The following is a 21,185-nucleotide window of genomic DNA, read 5'->3' on the forward strand; positions in this document are numbered from 1 at the left end:
GCAACTGGTGGGCAATGGTGGGCACTGATTGGTGACACAGTTGGCGCTATATTGTAATCAGGGCACTGATGATCAATGCTCTGATTACAGGTCTAGATGTCCCCCTGCGTGGAGATGCTGCTGATTGGCTCTCCTCGCCACACACTCTGTCAGTGTGAGGCCAGGAGCGCCGATTATCGGCATCTTCGTGTTTAAATGTGACCAGCTGTGATTGGACACAGCCGATCACATGGTTAAAGAGCCGCGGCTCTTTACAGAGATCGGGGTCGCAGCGTGTCCTAGCAACATGGAACGGATGCGATCGCCGTGCTTGGCACCCCCACAGACGCGAGAGAGCGGCTGTTCTGGGACGCCGTCATATGACGGCGTCCCAGAACTAGAGCCGCACCGCCCCCCCCCGCCGTCATTTGCGGTGGGCGGGCGGCAACTAATTAAAGTGCACTGCTAGGGGTGTATCGACTTACAAGATGTAAAGGCCCCTGGATTAAGTAGCAAGTATGCAGTATATAAGCTTGACTTGTCTGGCCTCACATTTCTCCTAAAGTACGTACTCACAGTTTTAGTATCCATGGGCTTGTGTTATGTTGCCAGAAGCCTGCTGAACGTTTTGCCACATGGCATGGCCACCCTTTCACTTCCTGCCTGTATAAAAATAGGCCATACTGAGCGAGCCTGCGCCCTCTAGTGACTGGAGGAGAAACAGCAGCCCACACGATTAAGAAGTATGCAGCATGATTAAACAGCACACTGCCCCCAGTGGCCACTGGGAAAACAGACAGGCAGATCTCTTTTTTTTTTTTCAAAAAGAGAAACTGCAAAAAATGCAGACTTACCATTCCCGCTGCAGGACTCTGAACATAACAGGAGTCCAATTTTCACCCATCAAGGCAAGCTTTGTCATAAAAGACCTTCAGGGACTGGGTCCCTCTTAATGTGGGATCCACTCCCCTGGACCTGTATAGCACCCTGCAGGAAAGCACCTTGGTCAGAACAAACACTGCACAGGGTTCCATTACGCAGGGTCTAGCGCCGCAAGGCTGCATTGCAGGCAACCCTCGAGGAATCTTCTGTCCTTCCAATGAGGCTCAGTTACCATCCATTTTGGCTGATAGCTTTTTTGAATGGATCCGAATGAAGTCCATATTTCTAAATAGAACCGTCCAGACCTCCAAGTATGCTCCAAGAGCACATGTATCACATCAGTGACCATTCCGCCTTACAGACACTGGCGAAAAAACAGAGGTCCTTCCTGTGTAGGAGGGGTTATATAGGGGTGGACTTCCTGTTTGACTATCTGCCAGTGTCCATCCACCAGTAGGTGGCGTATAACCCATATAGTCATTATTATGGTTGCTCCAAGTCCCGTGACGTACGATAAAGACATTTTTTGTTTTGGCTGTTCAACTTCAACAGCTAGCTGGATGAGGGGTGGAGGATGACAATGACCCCATCTGTAAATTATTACCCACATAAAGGCTGATCTGCCTGTCTTGGTGTGTCTGTAGACAGGCCTGTAAGCAAAAACACTAAACACTGCCCCAACCAGACTCTTTTAGGTAAACTTTGGGCAATCATGAAAAAAATCCTGCAAATAATGCAATTTACTGTATATACCCTCCATATATCTGCCTATATGGCAAAGTATACAATATACTGAACTCAACCATCTCCAAGGGTTTGAACAGTGGAACTCTCATGCTATCACTTATTTTTAAATAAGTTTACTTTGAATTTTGGAAACTTTGGCCCCATGGCCATTGCTACTTATTCAGCCCCTAAAATAGTAAGGCCTTCCTGTTTCAGCTTATAGCTGCATTGATTACTTGTTCTAGCTCCATTCAGAAATTAGCATCGGGAAAATAGATATAGATGAGGTCTTCCATGAGCAGGCATCAATTCCAATGTAGTAAGTTAGGTGGAACAATTACTCTAATCCTAATTGCGTAACTGATAGAACGCACCTTGTTCTTGTTCTCCATTATATTAATATTCAACTGGTTATACCACATATGCAAAGCAGCCAGTGCCTAGATTTGCTTGTTAGTTGTAATCTTTATTGTAGGGGGTTTGGGGGGGGGTGTTTGGGGAGATGTCTAAAATTTTAATAAAAATATTTGATTAAAAAAAAATGGCACATTGTAACATGTATACCTAGGTTTAGAAATATTTGAGACCAGGTTCACTTTAAAGCAACGGCAGAAAAATAAGTTAGAGGGCCTGAAATGCAGCCTTGACTTTTCAACTAGCATTTTGTTTCCAATTTTTTTAATAGCAAGGTGTACTGTACTGTATAGCTCATTAGCCTTTAGTTAATATGTGACCCTGTCTGAGGTACAAAAAGATTCATAACATAACTCTAAATCCTCCATCACAAAGCAGACAGCACCATAGCCAACTAAAATTGAAGCAATTAGAATGTTGCAGCTGTGCATGGTAGCTAATCAGCTGCCAACTTCAGCTTGTTCATTAAGCTAACCAATCCTCGTTCTGCTAATGCCAATGTGCATGCACGGAACCGTAGCCAGAGACAAATGAGATCCAGGGTGGGCATGCACAATGACCTATGCCTCTATGCGAACGCGAGCGCGCACCCGCGAGTGCTAAAGTGCTAACGCGCATGCACCAATGTGCTAAGGTGCTAACGCGCATGCGCCAATGTGCTAGGGTGCTAATGCGCATGCGCGCACGTACGCTGGCACGAATCCTGGCACACACAGCACCCTATATAAATAGAGAGTCTGCCTAGCATCAGTGCTGGATTGTCTTCAGCTTGTTCCTGTTGTTACTCTGCCTGATTGACCTTGTTCCTGAAAACCCGGCTATCTTCTGACTATTCTCTTGGATCTCCCCTGCCTGCTGAACCTGCCTCTAGCTGCAATACTGACCTTGGCTTGAACTTATGATTACGGCTCTGCCTCCTGATTCTGTACCCCACTGCCCATCTGTTGCCAACCTCTGCCTGTTTCTGACTACGGTTTTGCCTTCTGACTTGGTACCCCGCTGCCAGCCTGTTGCCGACTCCTGCCTGTTCCTGATTCTGCAGTTGATCCTGATCTGGCTCCTGCTGAACAAGTTTGGTGATCAGTTTCCACATCTCCTCAGTAGAGGTTCCTGTATCTCCAAGTTCCAGCCTCCTGCCTGCAGGCACCTGCACCCTTTCATTGCCCTCGCACTCCCTGTACCCACCACCAGGGGTGCTTGGACCGGAACTGTGCAAGAGGCCACCCTCATCATTTCGGGCTCCACTGTAAGGTACCTGACACTTTGACAACAAAACCAGGAAGCCGATTGGTTTCTATGCAAAGCTGCACCAGATTTGCACTCTCCAGTTTTAGTAAATCTCCCCTAACTCTCCAGGAAGCAGCTTGTGAGTGTTTTTTGAACTGAGTGATTGGCCAGCCTGTGCTGCTAAAGTCAAGGATGTGGCTGAGCTGTCGGAAAGATACTCCTAATGGGTTTTACTTCCTCTTTATTCCCCTGCAAAGTAAAAGCATAATGGGCTACTATGCATCGCATTAACTAGCCCATTATGTGCCACTTACCTGCAAACAAAGCCAGCAATGTCCCCGCTGGTGGCCGCGTCCATCTTCACCCCTCTTCCTTCCAGGCCGTGGACTCCGGCTTAGGGTTACCAAATCATCCCTTTAATCCAGGACACACATTAATTACACAGGTTCTGTGGCTGATTAAGGTGGTAATTAAACTCACTTGGTGCCTTATCTGCATTAAATCAGCCTCAGAACCTGTGTAATTAATATGTGTCCTGGATTAAAGGAATGATGTGGCAACCCTACTCCGGCTCTGTGACTGTCCGGAGTCGTGTGACGTCACTCACGTGCATGCCCTATACGATCGCGCCCTTTCTTTAGTGCGCACATGCCGATGATGTGCAGGTTTAGGAGATAATTCCAGTACCTACAGGTAAGCCTTATTATAGAGACTTACCTGTAGGTAAAAGCGGTGTGTAAGGGTTTACAACCACTTTAAGTGACTTTGAACATGGCATGGTTGTTGGTGCCAGATGGGCTGGTCTGATTATTTGAAAAACTGCTTATCTACTGGGATTGTCACACACAACCATCTCTAGGGTTTACAGAGAATGGTCTGAAAAAGAAAAAATATCCAGTGAGTGGCAGTTGTATGGATAAAAATGCCCTGTTGATGTCAGAGGAGAATGGGCAGACTGGTTCAAGATCATAGCAAGGCAACAGTAACTCAAATAACCACTCTTATAACCAAGGTATGCAGAATTTCATCTCTGAACACACCATACATCAAACCTTGAAGCAGATGGGCAACAGCAGCAGAAGACCATACCGGGTGCCACTCCTGTCAGCTAAGAACAGGAAAATGAGGCTACAATTCGCACAGGCTCACCAAAATTGGACAATAGAAGATTCCTGGTCTGATGATGTAAATCAATTGTCAGGTAAAACCATTCCCATATTTGCACTTTATTATGTACTTGGCTGCTTGTCTGTAGTTTAGCTTCATTGGAGAATGTCACTTAGCTTAACTGTGACCGGCATCACAGTGAGTCATCTTTCCTTCTGACTAACAGCAAAGGGGAAGAGCCACATTGGACAGGGCTAGGAGTTAGGAGACTACAACTACATGGGGGTTCAGAAAATATTTTGAGAGGAGAGGGGTATCATGGGATGTAGAAAGATAATAGAGGGTAAGAAGTATGGAAGAATGCTGAGCCTGGGAACAGCAATAATAACTGCATTGTCATATTGTGCTCAAGATGGTGAACCAAATAACTGGAAGAAGCGGACATTTGGCAACCCCTAAGGCCCCATACACACTATTACATTTTTTGAAGATTTTTTTGATTTACCAAAACCATATAATATGAGGTCAAACCTTAATAGTTTCAATTTGTATGCAATCAGGCAGGCCCTTGCACTACATGGTTTGGGTAAATCTGAAGACAAAAATTTGCAGAAAATCTAATAGTGTGTATGGGGTCTTACTCTCATTGTTGAATTGTTGACCTCTTTTATCTTGTAAAGAATGGAGCGGGAGGAATGGGCCATAAGAAACAGAAGCAATGGATAAGCAGTTTGCCTGCAAGAATAATGAAAATAAAATCTTAAGGTAACTGCATATTCCTTCCAATGCAGTTTGGAGAACCACAGGAAACCCAAAGCTCTGGGAGATCTGCAACTTCTGAACTTTCTTCAGATAGACAATGCTTAGCCATGTTCCCTCCTGTGTCTAGATAATGGTTATTGTGTGTGACAGGTGAACTTAATCAATAGGTAAAAAAAATTCCAAGAAATAAAAATGTAAAATAATAAAAGATAAACTAGAATAAGTAAAATCAATAAAAATATAAGTAATTACAAAGCTAAGTAAACCCAAGACTATCAGAGTAATAATCTTTGAGAAAACCAGCAAACGTAGATTTAAATAATGAATGAAGAAAAAAAAATTAAATAGATCTAAAAGCCCCTGGAAAATGAAATATACCTAAAAAAAAAAAGACACCAGATGAATAAACAAAATTGTCTCACCTTCCTGATTGGTAAATCTTTGATGAAGTCCATTACCGCCTGTCGGTCATGAGGAATCACATACTGACCGTTCGGTTTATTTTTGTCACTGCAAACTTTTGCCAGCATCATATTTGGAGCAATGCCTAGATGGAAACATTTTGTCTAATGAGCTTGTGATGAACTTAATTACCTGTAAGTCTAAAACTGACACATCGATCCAGGGGGGAATAATCCCCCTGCAGATCAGGTGATGAATTGACTGGCAGAGTGTCAGAAGCAATTCACATGAGAAGCTAAATGACTATTGGCATAATACTATCCAATATACTATAACAGATTACAAAATTATTTTACTGCAAAAGGATTTTATTCCTTGCTAACTACCATATACAAGCAGACAAGGATAGTGAATGAATCCTAGTTAATACAGGCAGTTCTGATCAGGAAAAGCGCTGGAACAGCTCCTGCTGGGCCGCCCTGCTGACACGATGGGGCCCGGTACGGGAGGGTGGGCTGTAGTCCTCCTCAAGCAGCAGTGGCTAAAAAGTAATTATCAGACATGACATACACGTTGGAGTGCCTATTAAAAATTTTAGGTCCAGAAAAATTGCTGTCTGGGTTTCCATTGTAGATTTTCCTTCACTTCCTGTCTGTTGAAATTAATGTCAGCTGGACAGGAATTGAGGATAAAAAATTGAAACAAAGCCCCAGAGTTCACTACAAACCCTTCAGGATTTCTAATGACCCCTATAAACGCTATACTGTATGTGGTGTATAAAAATGCAAAGCGTGTTTTAATGTGTTGAACTAAATTTCAGTGCAGTGCATATAGAGTTTCTGATGTGTTTTCTGACTATATTACATCACTGACTCCCAGCATGCAACTATGTAACCCTAGACATGTAGCAAAAACCACTTCAAAAAAGCAACATGGTACACTTTTGATGCCTTCCGATTGATTTCTACGGAAGGTGCTTTTTTCTGTGCTTTTTACACAGCGCACATGCATGCAGGATTTATTTATACGCAGTGCACAGATGTGAATAGGTACATTGGAATTCCTTGCCCTTTGTCAATCTGGAAAGGTGCCTTCAAGTGCAGCAAAAGCACATAGGCGTTAAAGGGTCCTAATGCTTCCCCACTCTATCCTGAACTAGCAAAAAAAAACTTGGCAGTTCGACATATTCTTTAAGCCTAGTACACATCTTTTTTTTTTTTCGTTCAACCCAGCAAGACTAAACGAAAAAAAAAAACCCAGAGAGCTCAGGTCAGAGCCACTGTACTAACTACCTGACCTTAGTACAGTGATCTCCCCTGCTGTGCTATTGTGTTGACAAGGGGACGCACCCCCCTTCCGCCAGGACACTCTAGTCAGTGCTCTCAGCCACTGGCTAACAGTACTGATTGAGAGCCGATCAGCCGACCTTTTTCAGTCATGCCCCTTCGACACTGTCAGACCGAAAGAACACACACGCGGCGAATTGTGGTAGATTTTTATTGAACTAGCCGATGCTGCCCAACAGTTGGCCCGTGTGTACTAGGCATTAGGCACAACTAATGGACACCGGTTGCAGACTTTCTGGCACCAAAGATTAGATTGTGTATTTAGAAAAGGCACTTACATCTGTCATCCTGCTTTTACAAATTCAACATCTGCCTTGACAAATTCCATAGTGACAAGACGAGTGTAACAGATATACCTGTAAATCCTGGGTAGAGATGGGCTCGGGCGTGTTCGAAATCCCATGTCCCCAATCCTGCAAGGACGCAGACACCGCACACGGCTAATCACAGGCAGTGAGACTTTTCCCAATCTGTGCAGTTGCAAACTGGGAAATGTCTCACTGCCTGTGGTTAGCTGTGTGCAGCGTCGGCTTCCTAGCGGGATTGGGTACGTGGGATTTCGAACACGCCCGAGCCCATCTCTAATGCTGGGGTATGTTCCTGACACTGATATGAACTGAAGAAGCAGCTTAGATAAGCTGGGAAACATCTTGAACGTTACAAACCAAGTCTAGTTAAATGTGACTAACTGTTATTAGCTATATCATGACCTAAGAACCTTCACAAAAAGGCTGAAACTTTTCAGTAAGTTCACCTTTCCTAACATGTTACACTCATATTCAGGGTGTAACATGCTGTAGCACTGGCCTCTGCCCGATAACCTGTTGTGACAGCTCGCTATCACAATTTTAAAAATTGCAGCCCCCCTGGCCACGTCACAGAGTTCTGTGAATGTGAAAACTACAAATACTGACAGCCTTTGCGGCTGTCGCTTGTAGTTCTCGATGAACTACCAGGGTACTTTTGAGCGCTCTGGTAGTTAATTGAGTTTTCCTGTCAGTGTTAAACTGCCTGCCCGTATGACGTACGGGCAGACAGCTTACACCACTTGTCTGTAGGAGTCCCAAGGGCACCCACGATCTGCTGATTGTATGTGCAATCCTCTCCAGCAGTGGGGGGGGGCGGCAAACAGCCACCCTCCTCCCTGGCTGGCTGGCAGCAGCAGCAACCCCCCTCCCCGGAGGACAGTCGGGACATCAAAGCCCCACACTTACCGCATCTAGGAAGCAGGCGGGCAGGCATCTAGTGTGCTTGAGGCCTTAGACCTCAAATAATGATGTGCAGGTAAACTCTTAAGTGTGTGTGTGTATATGTATATATGTGTGTGTATATGTGTGTATGCATGTTATGAGTCTATCTCATATATTAGTTTCACCTTTTAAGTTGCATTAGTGAAATAAATGAACTTTTGCACAATATTCTAATTTTTCGAGTATCACCTATATATATATATATAGATTTATTATACACACATATACACACACTTAAGAGTTTACCTGCACATCATTATTTGAGGTCTAAGGCCTCAAGCACACTAGATGTTTTTTGACGTTTTTAGAGCTGCTGTTTTTGGCTTCAGATGTTTTTTTTTTTGAACAGTCGATAAACTCTCCATCATGTTATCCTATGTGTCCATGCACACAGACTGTTATCAACTGTTTTTGGCTGGGGCGTTTTCTGGCTTTAAATAGGCTCCAAAACTAGTGGGTTCTGAGAAGAGTTTTTCAGCTGTAAAAATGCGTCCAAAAACGCTATTGCAAAAACGCTGAAAAACATTGAAAAACTCACTGCAAAGCTACTGCCGTTTTTATAATGTTATTACAACGTCCAGTGTGCATGAGGCCATACTATGCTGTGAAGACCCATCATGATTTAATCACCTTCTGTGGCTGCTCATACTACTTGTCAACAAGTTGTAAGATTTCCTTTCACTTAAATAAATGGAGCACACATAGTATTGACAGACAGGTCCAGTGTAAGCAGCAATAGGAAGAAAACGGATACTTATGTAATATGTGGTGAGTAGGAGGCTCTCTCCCACATTAAAAAAAAAAAAAAAAAAAAAAAAAAAAAAGTTATCAAATCTTGCTCAGGAGTGATAAAAAGATTTCTTCAGAGAGATGCTTTAGGCTCCATGCACACTGGGGGCATACAAGATGCTGCCCACACAGGCTTTTGGCGTTTTTTTCCTTCAGTTGTTATAAGCAGCTCTATGTTAGTCTATTTGTCCATGCACATTAGGGAGTTTACAGGCATATTTGCAGAGAAGCATTTTCAGGCAGAAAAAAAATACATCAGAATCTTGTTTTAGAGAGGAGCTTTCAGGCAGAAAAAAAAACACTTGACGTGCATAAATGCGGCGTTTAGGAATGTTCATCATTTTCAAGTGTACATTGATTAAAGTGAAAAATTAGTAGAGGGGAACATTTTGAAAAAAAAACCCACATTCATAAAAGCAAATTAACTCTTTCAAACTTTTGTGCAATACGAGCCACTATGAGCATTTTAAGCTGCTTTTTCTGCCAGAGGTTCTGGCATTTTTTCACCTAGTGTGAATGGACACTAGAGATATTTTAGATATGTCTGGGGAATCAGACACAAAGGCCAGAGAGCAGACAAGCAGAAGCTGTGGGATTCCTCTTACACAGCTGGCTGCCCTTCTGGCTAAATACTATAATGGTTGTGGATATTGCTATATTTCAAACTCACTCTAGCCAATAAAATGAAACTGTCACAGCATACCCTTTCATTTTTATAGCATCAGCATAGTGATAACAATACAAACAATGATTTTTGACAATCCAGTAGAAGCTTACTTAAAAATCTCTGTTCATATTGTAAGTTCTGGCTGTCTGATGGCCACCTCTTTATTCAACTTCCTGGAGTTCCTGCATGTTTTGCAGCTTATCCTCTGCTCATTTCCTTTGGTTTATGTTCAATTTCTAAGGACTACATATCCCACAGTACCCTGCTGCTTGGGTACTGTGAGAGTAGCTGCGATGATGTGGAGTGTTTCCAGTTCTGGCTGTGGCTATTGAAGCTCCCCATCAGCACTTTTGTAGTTTGTCCATTGACATGAAAATTCAGTAATTCCTAAACAGTCGGGTTAGGCTTCTTTCACACTGATTCGTAGCAAAAACGTGGTAAAAATGCATACGCGGTGCGTTCTTGATGCAGTTTTGCCGTGTTTTCAATGGGAAGGTGCATTTTTGATGCAGTTTTTTTATGCTCCAAAAATGCAGAAAGCACGATTTTTTACACCACCACAGAAGCGCACCGCCTCAGTGTGAACACATACATAGAATTTAAAGGAAAGCATTTTTTGAGCTTGAGCTTTTCTGGCACTTTTTTTTAATGCAAAAGCACTTCAAAAACTGCTTCCAGTCTTATACTGCTGTTTTATATGAGATCACTACACTAGCAATCAAAAAATGCCTCCGTTTTTAAACAAGTGCAAACACCACATAGGGTTGGAACCTGTGCCCCTCTATGGATTTGAAAAAAAAATTACCGTAAGTACACAAATCTTTTTTTTTTTTTTTTTTAATAGTCCATTGAAAGACACAAATTAAGGAATTCTTAAACAGGACATTCAAGAGCAGTGCAACTGAGGAGTGGGCAACAGCCACTGAGAGGTCTAACAGATGCGGAGATCATTCTACAAAGAGTGTCTGAAGAAATCAAGGCATAAAACAAGGCTAGTTGAAGAAAAGGTTGAGCAAAATAGGGAAAAAGCCACAACTAAGAGGAAATGCTCCCTCTGAAGAAGTGATGGTCTTCAACTAATGAGGGTGGAGGACCAACCAGCTACCAAAAAACAAGTAGAACAAAAACATACTAACAGCTTACGTCATCAACAAGAAGGAAAGTTTTCTGGGCAAAGTCCCAGAAAAAACATTCCTAGATGAGATTGAACAGATATGCCATGTCAAACCGAGAGACGCTTAGGTCAACTGCAGAAAAAGACTTACGCCTAGGAAAGGAAGTTTGGACAGACATAGTCTGTCCAAAGGACCAGTAAGCCAACAGCAGGAAGCCTAATCCTAACAATCCTAACCCTTGACCTCAGGAAAAGGGAGGTCCATAATAAGGAATGATGTTACCCAATTAGACAATCAATCTCAATCACAAAATACAGGACTAGACTCTGCGAATAAATATCACCAGTAATTGTGCACAAATCAACAAAAAGTCCAAAGTAGACATGGCAGTCCTTGTGGACATTTGGGTGAGAACTCAGCCTCACCCAACGGAGCTGAAGAAGACCCTGATGAGGACGACCCCATAACAATAGGGATTCTAGGTTAACAGATAACAGGTGTTGTTTGCTTCTGGGCATACTGACTAAATGCCCCTAAAACCAGTAGGAGTTTGGGCTGAAGTCATCTGTTGTATTTGGACTGTTCCCTTTGAGAAGATGTGCTACACTGCACAGTAGAAAAAAAAAAAACTAGGCAAAAGTGAAGCAAAGTCTTGAACATTCACAAACCCATGCAGCTGGTGCGGATGAGGGTGCAGACTGCTACAGGTGACAAAGTCACTATAGGAGGGCAGTGGAATGAGAATGGAGACCGGACAATCTATCTGGTGCTTTACAAGCAAACGAAGCAGCAGCAGCAGTGGGATGGTGCTTGCTTTAGACCCCTTTCACACTGAGCTGCCCCAGGCATCAGCGGTAAAGCAGCACTATTTTTGTTTTTATTTTTAGCGCCGCTTTACCATCGTTTTAGCGGCGCTATTCGGCTGCAAGCAGGGCGGTTTTAACCCCCCACTAGCGGCCGAAAAGGGGTTAAATCCGCCCGCAAAACATCATTGCAGCGGCGCTTTGCTGGCGATATAGCAGCGCTGCCCCATTGTTTTCAATGGGCAGGGGAGCTTTAGGAGTGGTGAGTTCCCTGCTCCTAATGCGCTCCAAAGAAGCTGCTGGCAGGACTTTTTCTGACGCCCTGCCAGTGCACCGCTCCAGTGTGAAAGCCCTCGGGCTTTCACACTGGAGTGAATAGAGCTGCTTTTTCAGGGCGCTTTGCAGTCGCTATTTTTAACGATATAGCGCCTGCAAAGCGCCTCAGTGTGAAAGAGGTCTAAGGCTGAAAGGCGGGATAATGAGTGCAGAGCACACACACACAAACACAACACTCCACCTAAATGATGGTGTAAGCACACGGGTCCCTTAATCTCAACCTTTAAGCTGGCTATAGACAGTTCGAACCGGCCGAGATTCGAACCATGCATGGGCAGGCTGATCGATCAACTTAGGTACAGCCAGCCTGTCGGATTTTTCATGCAATCATTGCCATCAGATATATGGCAATAACCACTATATGTTTTCCCAGCAGGAACAGCTCCCCCCTCCCTCCACACCAAAAAAGAACACAATAGCTCCACAGGAAAAATTGTAGGAAAGAGAATCACATCATCTATGGCCGGCTTTACCAATGCGAAACCAGCGTTGGCTGTAAATCTTAAAAAGTGCACAACTGTACAACAATAAGTTAGCTACTGGTGTTTCTGCCTTACCAGCCTTACTCACAAAGTGAGTCTTCAGAGACAGAGTTACACTAGAGGCTGTTCCATGGCTCTGGAGCAGAAGAGGGAGAAGAAGCACAAGAAGCCAAAAAGGTGTGCTGCAGTGCAAAAAGTATGCTTTCACTGTCCAGAAACAGGTTGGGGGTGAGTAGGCGACTTGCAGCAAGATAAAAAATTAGGTCCCCTCCACTGCCAGAACATGCTGTGTGGTTTGGCGGAGCTGTGCAAACCTCATGACTAGATGGTTAGAAATGAGTCGGGGGCCCTGACCGTGCCACCTGCCACTGTCTCCTGCCACCAGATGAAACTTGTGACTTGCCATGTCGTCTGCCACCAGATGTGGATTGTCACTTGCCACGTCGCCTGTCACCAGATGTGGATTGTCACTTGCCACATCGCCTGCCACCAGATGTGGATTATCATTTGCCACGTCGCCTGCCTTCAGATGCAGCTTATCTCTTGCCACGTTGCCTGCCTTCAGATGCAGCTCGTCTCTTGCCACTTCGCCTGCCACCAGATATGTATTGTCACTTGCCACATTGTTTGCTTTCAGATGCAGCTCCTCTCTTGCCACGTCGCCTGCCACCAGATGCGGAATGTCACCCGCCGTCAGATGCAGATTGTCACTTGCCACGTCGACTGCCACTAGATTGCTATGTCACCTGCCTTCAGATGTAGTTTGTCACCTGTCACCAGATGTGGATTGTCACTTGCCATGTCACCTGCCACCAGATGCGGATTGTCACTTGCCACGTCACCTGCCACCTGATGTGCATTGTCACTTGCCACGTCACCTGCCACCTGATGTGCATTGTCACTTGCCACGTCACCTGCCACCTGATGTGGATTGTCACTTGCCACGTCACCTGTCACCAGATGCAGATTGTCACTTGCCATGTTGCCTGCCAGTGCCACCAGATGTGGATTGTCACTGCATTGATGGCAGCACTGGTCCATTTACCACAGAGGCAGGCCTCTATGCAGTGGTCAGTTCTGAGTGAGGATAGGAGAGCGGTGATGCGGGGCGGGCGGTGAGAGATGATGTAATCTCTCTGCTCCCCGCAGCACCTCTGACATTAAAGAGGCCAGGCTGTGAGGGCAGAAGAGCGGTGATACGGGGCGGATGGAAAGAGATGATGCAATCTCTGCTTGCCCGCTTCTCTCACCCACCCACCCGCTTCTCTCACCCCCCCCCCGGCTCTCTCATCTGCCCCCACTCGCCTGGCTCTCTCATGCCGCCCGCCCCCTGCCGCACCCGTGGCCCGGCTGCAGAGAGGCCACAGCCCGGTAGTGGGCCGCGGCCCGGTGGATCCAGGACAGCATAGCAGCTGGTGCAGAGTGCTGAAACACTTTGCTCCCCAGCACCTGGCAAATTTGCAAATTATGCCAGACTACTGGGTGGAGTGATCTCTCTGACCCTTCAAAGTGTTCCTTTTAAAAACTCCACTGCCAGTGAGTCCAGGAACAGCAGAGTTCGGGCAGAAAAAAACGCTTGATGCTTGCAAAAGCTGCGTGGTAATGCTAGGCCGTGTTTAGCACTTGAGCGTTAATGCATTTAAATGGCCAAAATTATTTTTCTGAATTAACATTCATGCACTTGACACTTGTAAACGTGCCTAAACGCTTGTAAAAACTTTGGACACTTCTGCAAGTGCCAGGTGTTTTTTCTGCAAAAACGTTGCTGCCAGGAGGCAGGCTTCTAGGAGGGAAAACGTCCTGTATGCATGAGGCTTTGGGAGGGGGGGGCCACTTTAATTACTTTCAAATGTGGGCAACACACTGTATTGAAATAATTTTAGAAGTGGGGTAAAATCTTATAAACAGTAACAACTGGTCATAAAACACCACAAGAAGCTTTAATCATGCACTAAATAATACCACAGAGTATTACAGCTGCAAAAAGTAATAAACTGATCAGAATGTAATTTAGAAACTGACAGTTCATTTACTTATAATGTGTTCCTGCACAATTCATTAACTCAGTGGTAAAATGGATCAACTGCAGCTGGGAAAGTAAACAGCACAAAGAAAAGCAGCTGTTACCAGGTAACGGAAACCCTCACAAAGCCTTCATTCACCATTGGCTAACAAGAACAAAAACCGTGAAACTGCTGACGTCATAACAAAAATACACAACTATTGTCCTCAGCTTGGGCCTCATGGGCAGATTTTAGGCAAGCCCAATGTCCAGTTTGTTTTCCTTGCAAGATCTCAACAGATAGGATATTACACATACTTTAAAGGCACTGTGGGGTGACTTGGAATACAGAAACATCCTGGGCAGACGCAGGCATATTACTGGAACCAATTAGGGTCGTGCAAAGATTAAGGACTTTTAAAAAACCGACAAACGCAACCTACCTATCAGTTCCAGTTTATTTACAGCAGGCGTTGGCAAAAACAACTTAGTTTGCTTGTCCAAAGATGCAGATCCACCTACGTGCATATTAGCTTCACAAACACAATAAATAATATTTAGAAATCTAACATTAGCATTTATAGAAATGTTTGAGTAGTCTTTAGTACTTTTTTATGCAGTATTCCAGAGTCATTGAGCGCAAGGAATGAGCCTGCAATATGTGGTGTCAATGATCCTAACCATAAAGACTCAAAAGTCTAAGAAGCTGCTTTACACCTTTCACCTTTACCACAAAACTGCCTATGCAGATAAGGGGCATCTGTAGATAAAAACAAACTGTGAAGCTCTGATTAAAATTGAATAAAGCCCTTGCTATAGGTGTGGGCTATTTACATACCTTATGAAGCCTGACTGGAACACTCCCAGGACGTTGCTAAGTGAGACCTAGTCATCACTGCTTACCTCCTCCATCACAGGAGTGAGCACTCAAACGCTGAGCTCAGAGCTACTGTATCAGGGGAAATAAAGTATGTGAGGGGGTTTGAATCAGAGAAAGAGCTCACTTCTGTGGTGGTGGAGGTGAGCAGTGACGACTAGGTCTCAGCAATTTCCTGGGAGTATTCCAGTCAGGCTTTGGGAGGTATGTAAATGGTCTACACCTAGAGCAAGGGTATTATTCATCTTTAGTCAGAGCTGTAGAGTTTGTTTTAATCTACAAACATCCCTTATCTGCATAGGCCGGTTTTGTTGTAAAGATGAACTATCCTTTTAAGGTGAACAGGCTACCTGGGAATTGCCCAGTCCAAACATACAGTGTAGATGAAGCTAAAAAACTTGTATAATTGTTTGATCAATTACATCCTTTATATTTACAATTCACAATGGCTAAAAAAAAACAGTTGTGCTTACAAGTCATTCATACCTGCACTGGCAGTCAAAGAGGTTTTTTGTTCAATTCGAAATCTCATTTCTTTCACAGCTTCTTCTGCTGATATTCCAAAGACAACTGCATTTTCCGTAGGCTCTTCTATCTCTGCTGGATCTGGCAAAGACTGAGGTGGGGTTTGTTCATTCAGGAAGGAAGGACTGTCTTCAAATAGCACTGGGGATGTGCACTGGGTCTGTTCTGGTTCACACGTTCCAGTAGAGGTCGACATACCTATCACCAAAACATACAAATTAAACTGCTGGTGTAAAGACTACAGACCAGAAATTTGGACCAATGTAAATAGTTCACTCTGGCAACAGAAAAAGCCTGGCAGTTCTGTCATTAAAAATGGGGCCAATGAAAGATCGACCCATCACTGTGTGATCGTTAGGCCAACAGACTCACCCTGCACAGTACCCTGTGATATGGTGCAGCATGTTTTTAGAAAGTACTAAATGCACTACTTTTTTACTGTTGGCATGACACAGGAGTGATGGTAGCGCTCACCTTTTCTTCTCCGGACAAGGTTTTTTTTCAGGATGCTCCAAACAATCACAAAGGGGATTTATCAGAGAAAATTACTTTACCCCAGTCCTCAGCAGTCACATCCCTGTACTTTTTGCAGAATATCAGTCAGTCCCTGATGTTTTCCTGGAGAGAACTGGCTTCTCTGCTGCCAATCTTGATACCAGGCCATCCTCCAAAAGCAGAGGTGTAACCAAGAATCTTCAGGGTCCCGGTGCAAGAAACCATGAAGGCCCCCCACCAGGGGCGTTACTGGGTCTACAAAAGATCTTGGGCTAGAGCCCATAGCAGCGAAGTAAAGAGAGTCATACACTTGGCTGAGCATGCACATGTATATAATATAGTGTGTGTGTGTGTGTGTGTATTATTGTTACATATCTGAGTGCGGATCCCCCACTTACATCAGGGTCCCCAGAGATCCCCCCTCATTACATCAGGGTCCCCAGAGAGCCTCCCTACTTACATCATCGTCCCCAGAGAGCCTCCCCTTACACCAGGGTCCCCAGAGAGCCTCCCTACTTAGATTAGGGTCCCCAGAGAGCCCCCCTTACATCAAGGTCCCCAGAGAGCCCCTTCATACATCAGGGTCCCCAGAGAGCCACCCCTTACATCAGGGTCCCCAGAGAGCTCCCCTTTACATCAGGGTCCCCAGAGAGCCCCCCCTTACATCAGGGTCCCCAGAGAGCCTCCCCTTTACATCAGGGTCCCCAGAGAGCCTCCCCTTTACATCTGGGTCCCCAGAGAGCCTCCACTCTTCATCAGAGTCCTCAGAGAGCCCCCACCTTATATCAGGGTCTCAAGAGAGCCTCCGCTTTACATCAGGGTCCACAGAGAGCCCCCCCTTATATCAGGGTCCCCACAGAGGCTCCCCTTACATCAGGGTCCCCAGAGAGCCCCCCCCCTTACATCAGGGTCCCAAGAGAGCCTCTGCTTTACATCAGGGTCCACAGAGAGCCCCCCCTTACATCAGGGTCCCCACAGAGGCTCCCCTTACATCAGGGTCCCCAGAGAGCCCCCCCTTACATCAGGGTCCCCACAGAGGCCCCCCTTACGTCAGGGTAGAGAGCTCCCCTTACATCAGGGTCCCTAGAGAGCTCTCCTATACATCAGGGTCCACAGAGAGCCCCCCCCCATACATCAGGGTCCCAAGAGAGCCTCCCCATTATGTCAGGGTCCCAAGAGAGCCTCCCCTTTATGTCAGGGTCCCAGGAGAGCCTCCCCTTTACATCAGTGTCCCTAGAGAGGCCCTCTTTACATCAGTGTCCCCAAAGAGGCCCTCCTTACATTAGTGTCCCCCAGAGAGCCCTCCCTTACATCAGTGTGCCCAGAGGGCCCCTTCCTTACATCAGGGTCCTCAGAGGACTGCCCCCCTTACATCAGCTTCCCCAGAAAGCCCCCCCTTACATCAGGGTCCTCAGACAGCAACCCCCCCCTTCAAGAGGTTCCCCTTTACCTGGCTGGTCTCCGCTGTGCACCTCCAACTCTCTGACCCGAGCATGTATCAGCAAGAGTGTACAAGCAGAGCCGACTCACTACACCATAGAATAAAACTGATACATGCTCGGGTCAGAGGCCCCCCTACACTCGAGAAGAGATCGGGAAAAGATCCCCCCACTGCATTCTAAACGTACAGCCAGAGGTGCAGGAGGAGATGCCGGGTCTTGGGGCCCCCCCACAGTGGCAGAATGGAAGGGCCTAGTCGCAAGTGTGACTGCTGCGTCCGTGATAGTTGCACCACTGTCCACCTGCCTGCTGACAATTCTGAGCAAGCTCTGTACTGGTGGTTAACAGAGGAAAATGATGATTTCAAGCACCAACCTCCTTTTAAAGCTTCCAGTCTGTTATTCTAACTCAATCAGCATTACAGAGTGATTTCAAGCCTTGTCCTCTTCAACACTAACATTTGTGTCAACGAGAGAATCACTGACATGATGTCAGCTGGTCCCTTTGTGGCAGAGCTGAAATGCAGTGAAAATGTTTTTTTATTTTTGGGATTAAGTTCATTTTCATGGCAAGGAGAGACTTTGCAATTAATTGCAATTCATCTAATCACTCTTCATAACATTCTGAAGTAAATGCAAATTGCTATTATAAAAACTGAGGCAGCAGGCTTTGTGAAAAATAATATTTGTGTCATTCTCAAAACTTTTGGCCATGGCTGTATGTGTTTTGGTCAGGTGTCCAAACATGTAATTTAAGCAAATATAGCGGTATGAAGGCAAGAAGATGCATTTCTAATTTATAGGTCTGGCCAACAAGTTCAACAAAATTGCAGACTAATGTGTTTAAGGATGACAGGTATGAGCATGAGATAAGGGAATTGTCATGTCTCAAGAATTGTCCAAAAGTGAAGTCTGATTGGACTCCTTTTATTTGTACTGTATGTAGTAAGACATTTCTAAAAAGATCTTCGCAAAGCTAAATCCACAAGTCAAGGCCATAGAAAGAAAAAAAAAGTGTAGGTTTTATGCAAAGGCTGTTACACATTTTAGTATCCAAAAAAAAAAACAGGTCAAGTACAGTGGCGTTTAACAGAGCAAGAGAACCTCAGAGGAATCCAAATCCTAAATTTTGTACTTTACCTGCTGGAGAGTCATCTTTCTGTACTATGCTAGCTTTAACATATCTTCTCCGCTCTTCTGGCCATGTCAACCTTTCCTCCAAATGATCAGTAATATCCAAATAGGCTTCATCAAGACTGAGAGGCAAAAAGTTGGGATCATACTCTGCAAAAATCTCTCGAACCTGAGGAAAAGATAACGTACGATTCAGGATTTTATGAAAATAGTGGAAGAATTGTCAAATTTAAAAACTTTCTAGCAGAAGTAAATATAAACCTGCATAGCTTATATATGAATCAACCCACAGCTGATATTTTAGTTATAAGGTGGTTGCACACCTTGGCTTCATCGGTCTGGAGATTTAGCTCTCAAGAAGACATTCATCAAAATTAAAAAAAACAAAAAACAATTGCAATATTTTGTTCTCTCATACATGCTGTATGATAAAACCTTAGATTTTCTTTAATTATGATACTGGTAATAGTTTCATAATAAGCTATACACACCTCTTTGCTTACTTCTCGATATTTGTCGAAATTAAGTGGAACAATTATCAGATTGGGGCACAATTTCTTTGCGATGAATCCAGGCATAGCCGCACGTACACCAAACCTTCTCGCCAAATAGTTTGAAGTGGACTTTAAAACAATGATAAAAACATACATTTTAAAAATGATGACAAATTCAACAGAATGGATATGTAGATTGAAAACTTAGACTAAATATGTTGCTGCACATTTCTTGTAATAGCAAAAGCATTATTCCTTTTTTCAATATGTCCTACGTTTAATTTAAAGTGGAAGTCTAATCTTTAATCTACTAATTAGCCTGTAGAGGAACAATATCTATGTTTTCCTTTTCTAAGGGCGCTCTGGTTTAGTCACGTGATCTGCTCCAAACGCCAGCTTCAGGGGAGGGGAGAGAGCAGTAACAATAGCTGCAATGCCTGGGCAGGGACGTCACCGATAGGCTTACTATGGGGCATCTGTAGATGGCTGTCCATCTTCTTTCCTGAAGCCAGGGCTGGGAGACTATAACATGATCGGACCAGAGCGCCCTTAGAAAAGGTCAGTATAGACATCTTTTATCTACACGCTAGTTAGTATAAGGCTTAGAATGGGGGTGGGAGCAGGTCTAAGATTAGGTTTAGCCCAGACTTCCAATATAAATATGCCAGCAATGTGTAACCGCAGACACTTTTGTCCCAGGATGACAGCACATACTCAAGTTCAGCTGCAGTGTTGTCAACTTTTCCTGTGCACTCCTGAGTTGGACAACAAGCAGGCAATGCATGATATGCTGGCACATCCCGCCCTAATCACTATAGTAAGCGTGCCATGTTCAGTCACCAGTGGAGTGTCCATTCTAGGGTTGTCCCGATACTGATACTAGTATTGGTGCCGATACCGAGCATTTGCAGGACTACTTGTACTCGTGCAAATGCTCCCGATGCCTAGTCCGATACCTGGACACTCAGGGATGATCGGTGCGTCGGCCGGGAAAGTTAAAATCACCGATCTCCCTGTGTGGTTTTCTATAAAGCAGCTGAAAGCAGCTTCTCCTCCTCTCCCCTCCACGGCTTTCAGCTGCTTTACTGAAAGCCACACAGGAAGATCGGCGATTATAACTTCCCCCTTCCTATCCTCCTCCGGCTCCCCTCTGTGTCTACCTATGTGCTCCTCCGGTCCCCCCTGTCCTCCCCCCACCCCATGTGCTCCTCCATCTCACCAAAGCCCCCCTAACCCCCAACAGGGCTGAAGAAAAAAAAAGAAACATAATGTAATAAATTAATATTTTAAAGTAGTTGTAAAAATTATAAAAGGTAAAATAAAAAAAACACTGACATGGACTGTCCACTCCCCCCTCCAAAGAAAGAAAGCATTGTTTAAAAAAAAAAAAAAAAAAAAACTACAGACACAGTCCATGCCTCATCAGTGCTGCATATTAGTGCCACTGTCATATGACATTAAAAAAAGTATCGGTAATCAGTATCGGTGAGTACATGAAAAAAAAGTATCGGCACATGTACTCGGTCTTAAAAAAGTGGTGTCGGGACAACCCTAGTCCATATGAAGCTCTAATAGGAGTCTACAGGATGTGCACAGTGCAGGGAATGACACCTAAACTGTATTATTTAATAATAAAAAGATTAAAAAAAAAAAAAAAAAAACACTGTATTTTTTAATTTAAAAAACGCAATCCTGTTTTACTTACAGTGCTCTACAAACCTACAGTAAGTGTAATTTTGTAAGGGTTTAGTTCTACTTCGACATTTTTTTTTTAAATTCTGCTTTTAGAAACACTAAAGAAAGATTCTAGATAGCTCCAAAAGGAAGGCTATGATAAGGAGGATGGAATTGGAAAATTTGGCCACGATATCCTTAAAACCAGACTGTACTGATCAAAGTCATGTTTTACGCTACCTCACCTTTAGTCACAGA

At 44.4% G+C, this 21,185-nt stretch overlaps 1 protein-coding gene across 2 annotated transcripts in view; it reads right to left on the reverse strand.

Moving 5' to 3' along the window:
• The window catches only part of POLK (DNA polymerase kappa), a 160,769-nt gene that overhangs the window by 51,225 nt on the left and 88,359 nt on the right, over window positions 1-21,185 (reverse strand). For both annotated transcript variants that reach the window (XM_073624048.1, XM_073624045.1), the window contains exons 5-8: window positions 19,251-19,382; window positions 18,766-18,928; window positions 15,653-15,889; window positions 5,520-5,644 (exon numbers count right to left, since the gene is read on the reverse strand). In XM_073624048.1, the coding sequence (XP_073480149.1) occupies window positions 5,520-5,644; window positions 15,653-15,889; window positions 18,766-18,928; window positions 19,251-19,382 (657 nt within the window). The remainder of the gene's footprint in view (window positions 1-5,519; window positions 5,645-15,652; window positions 15,890-18,765; window positions 18,929-19,250; window positions 19,383-21,185) is intronic.

The sequence above is a fragment of the Aquarana catesbeiana genome, linkage group LG01 (genome assembly GCF_042186555.1).
Source record: "Aquarana catesbeiana isolate 2022-GZ linkage group LG01, ASM4218655v1, whole genome shotgun sequence".
Classification (NCBI taxonomy): Eukaryota; Metazoa; Chordata; class Amphibia; order Anura; family Ranidae; genus Aquarana; species Aquarana catesbeiana.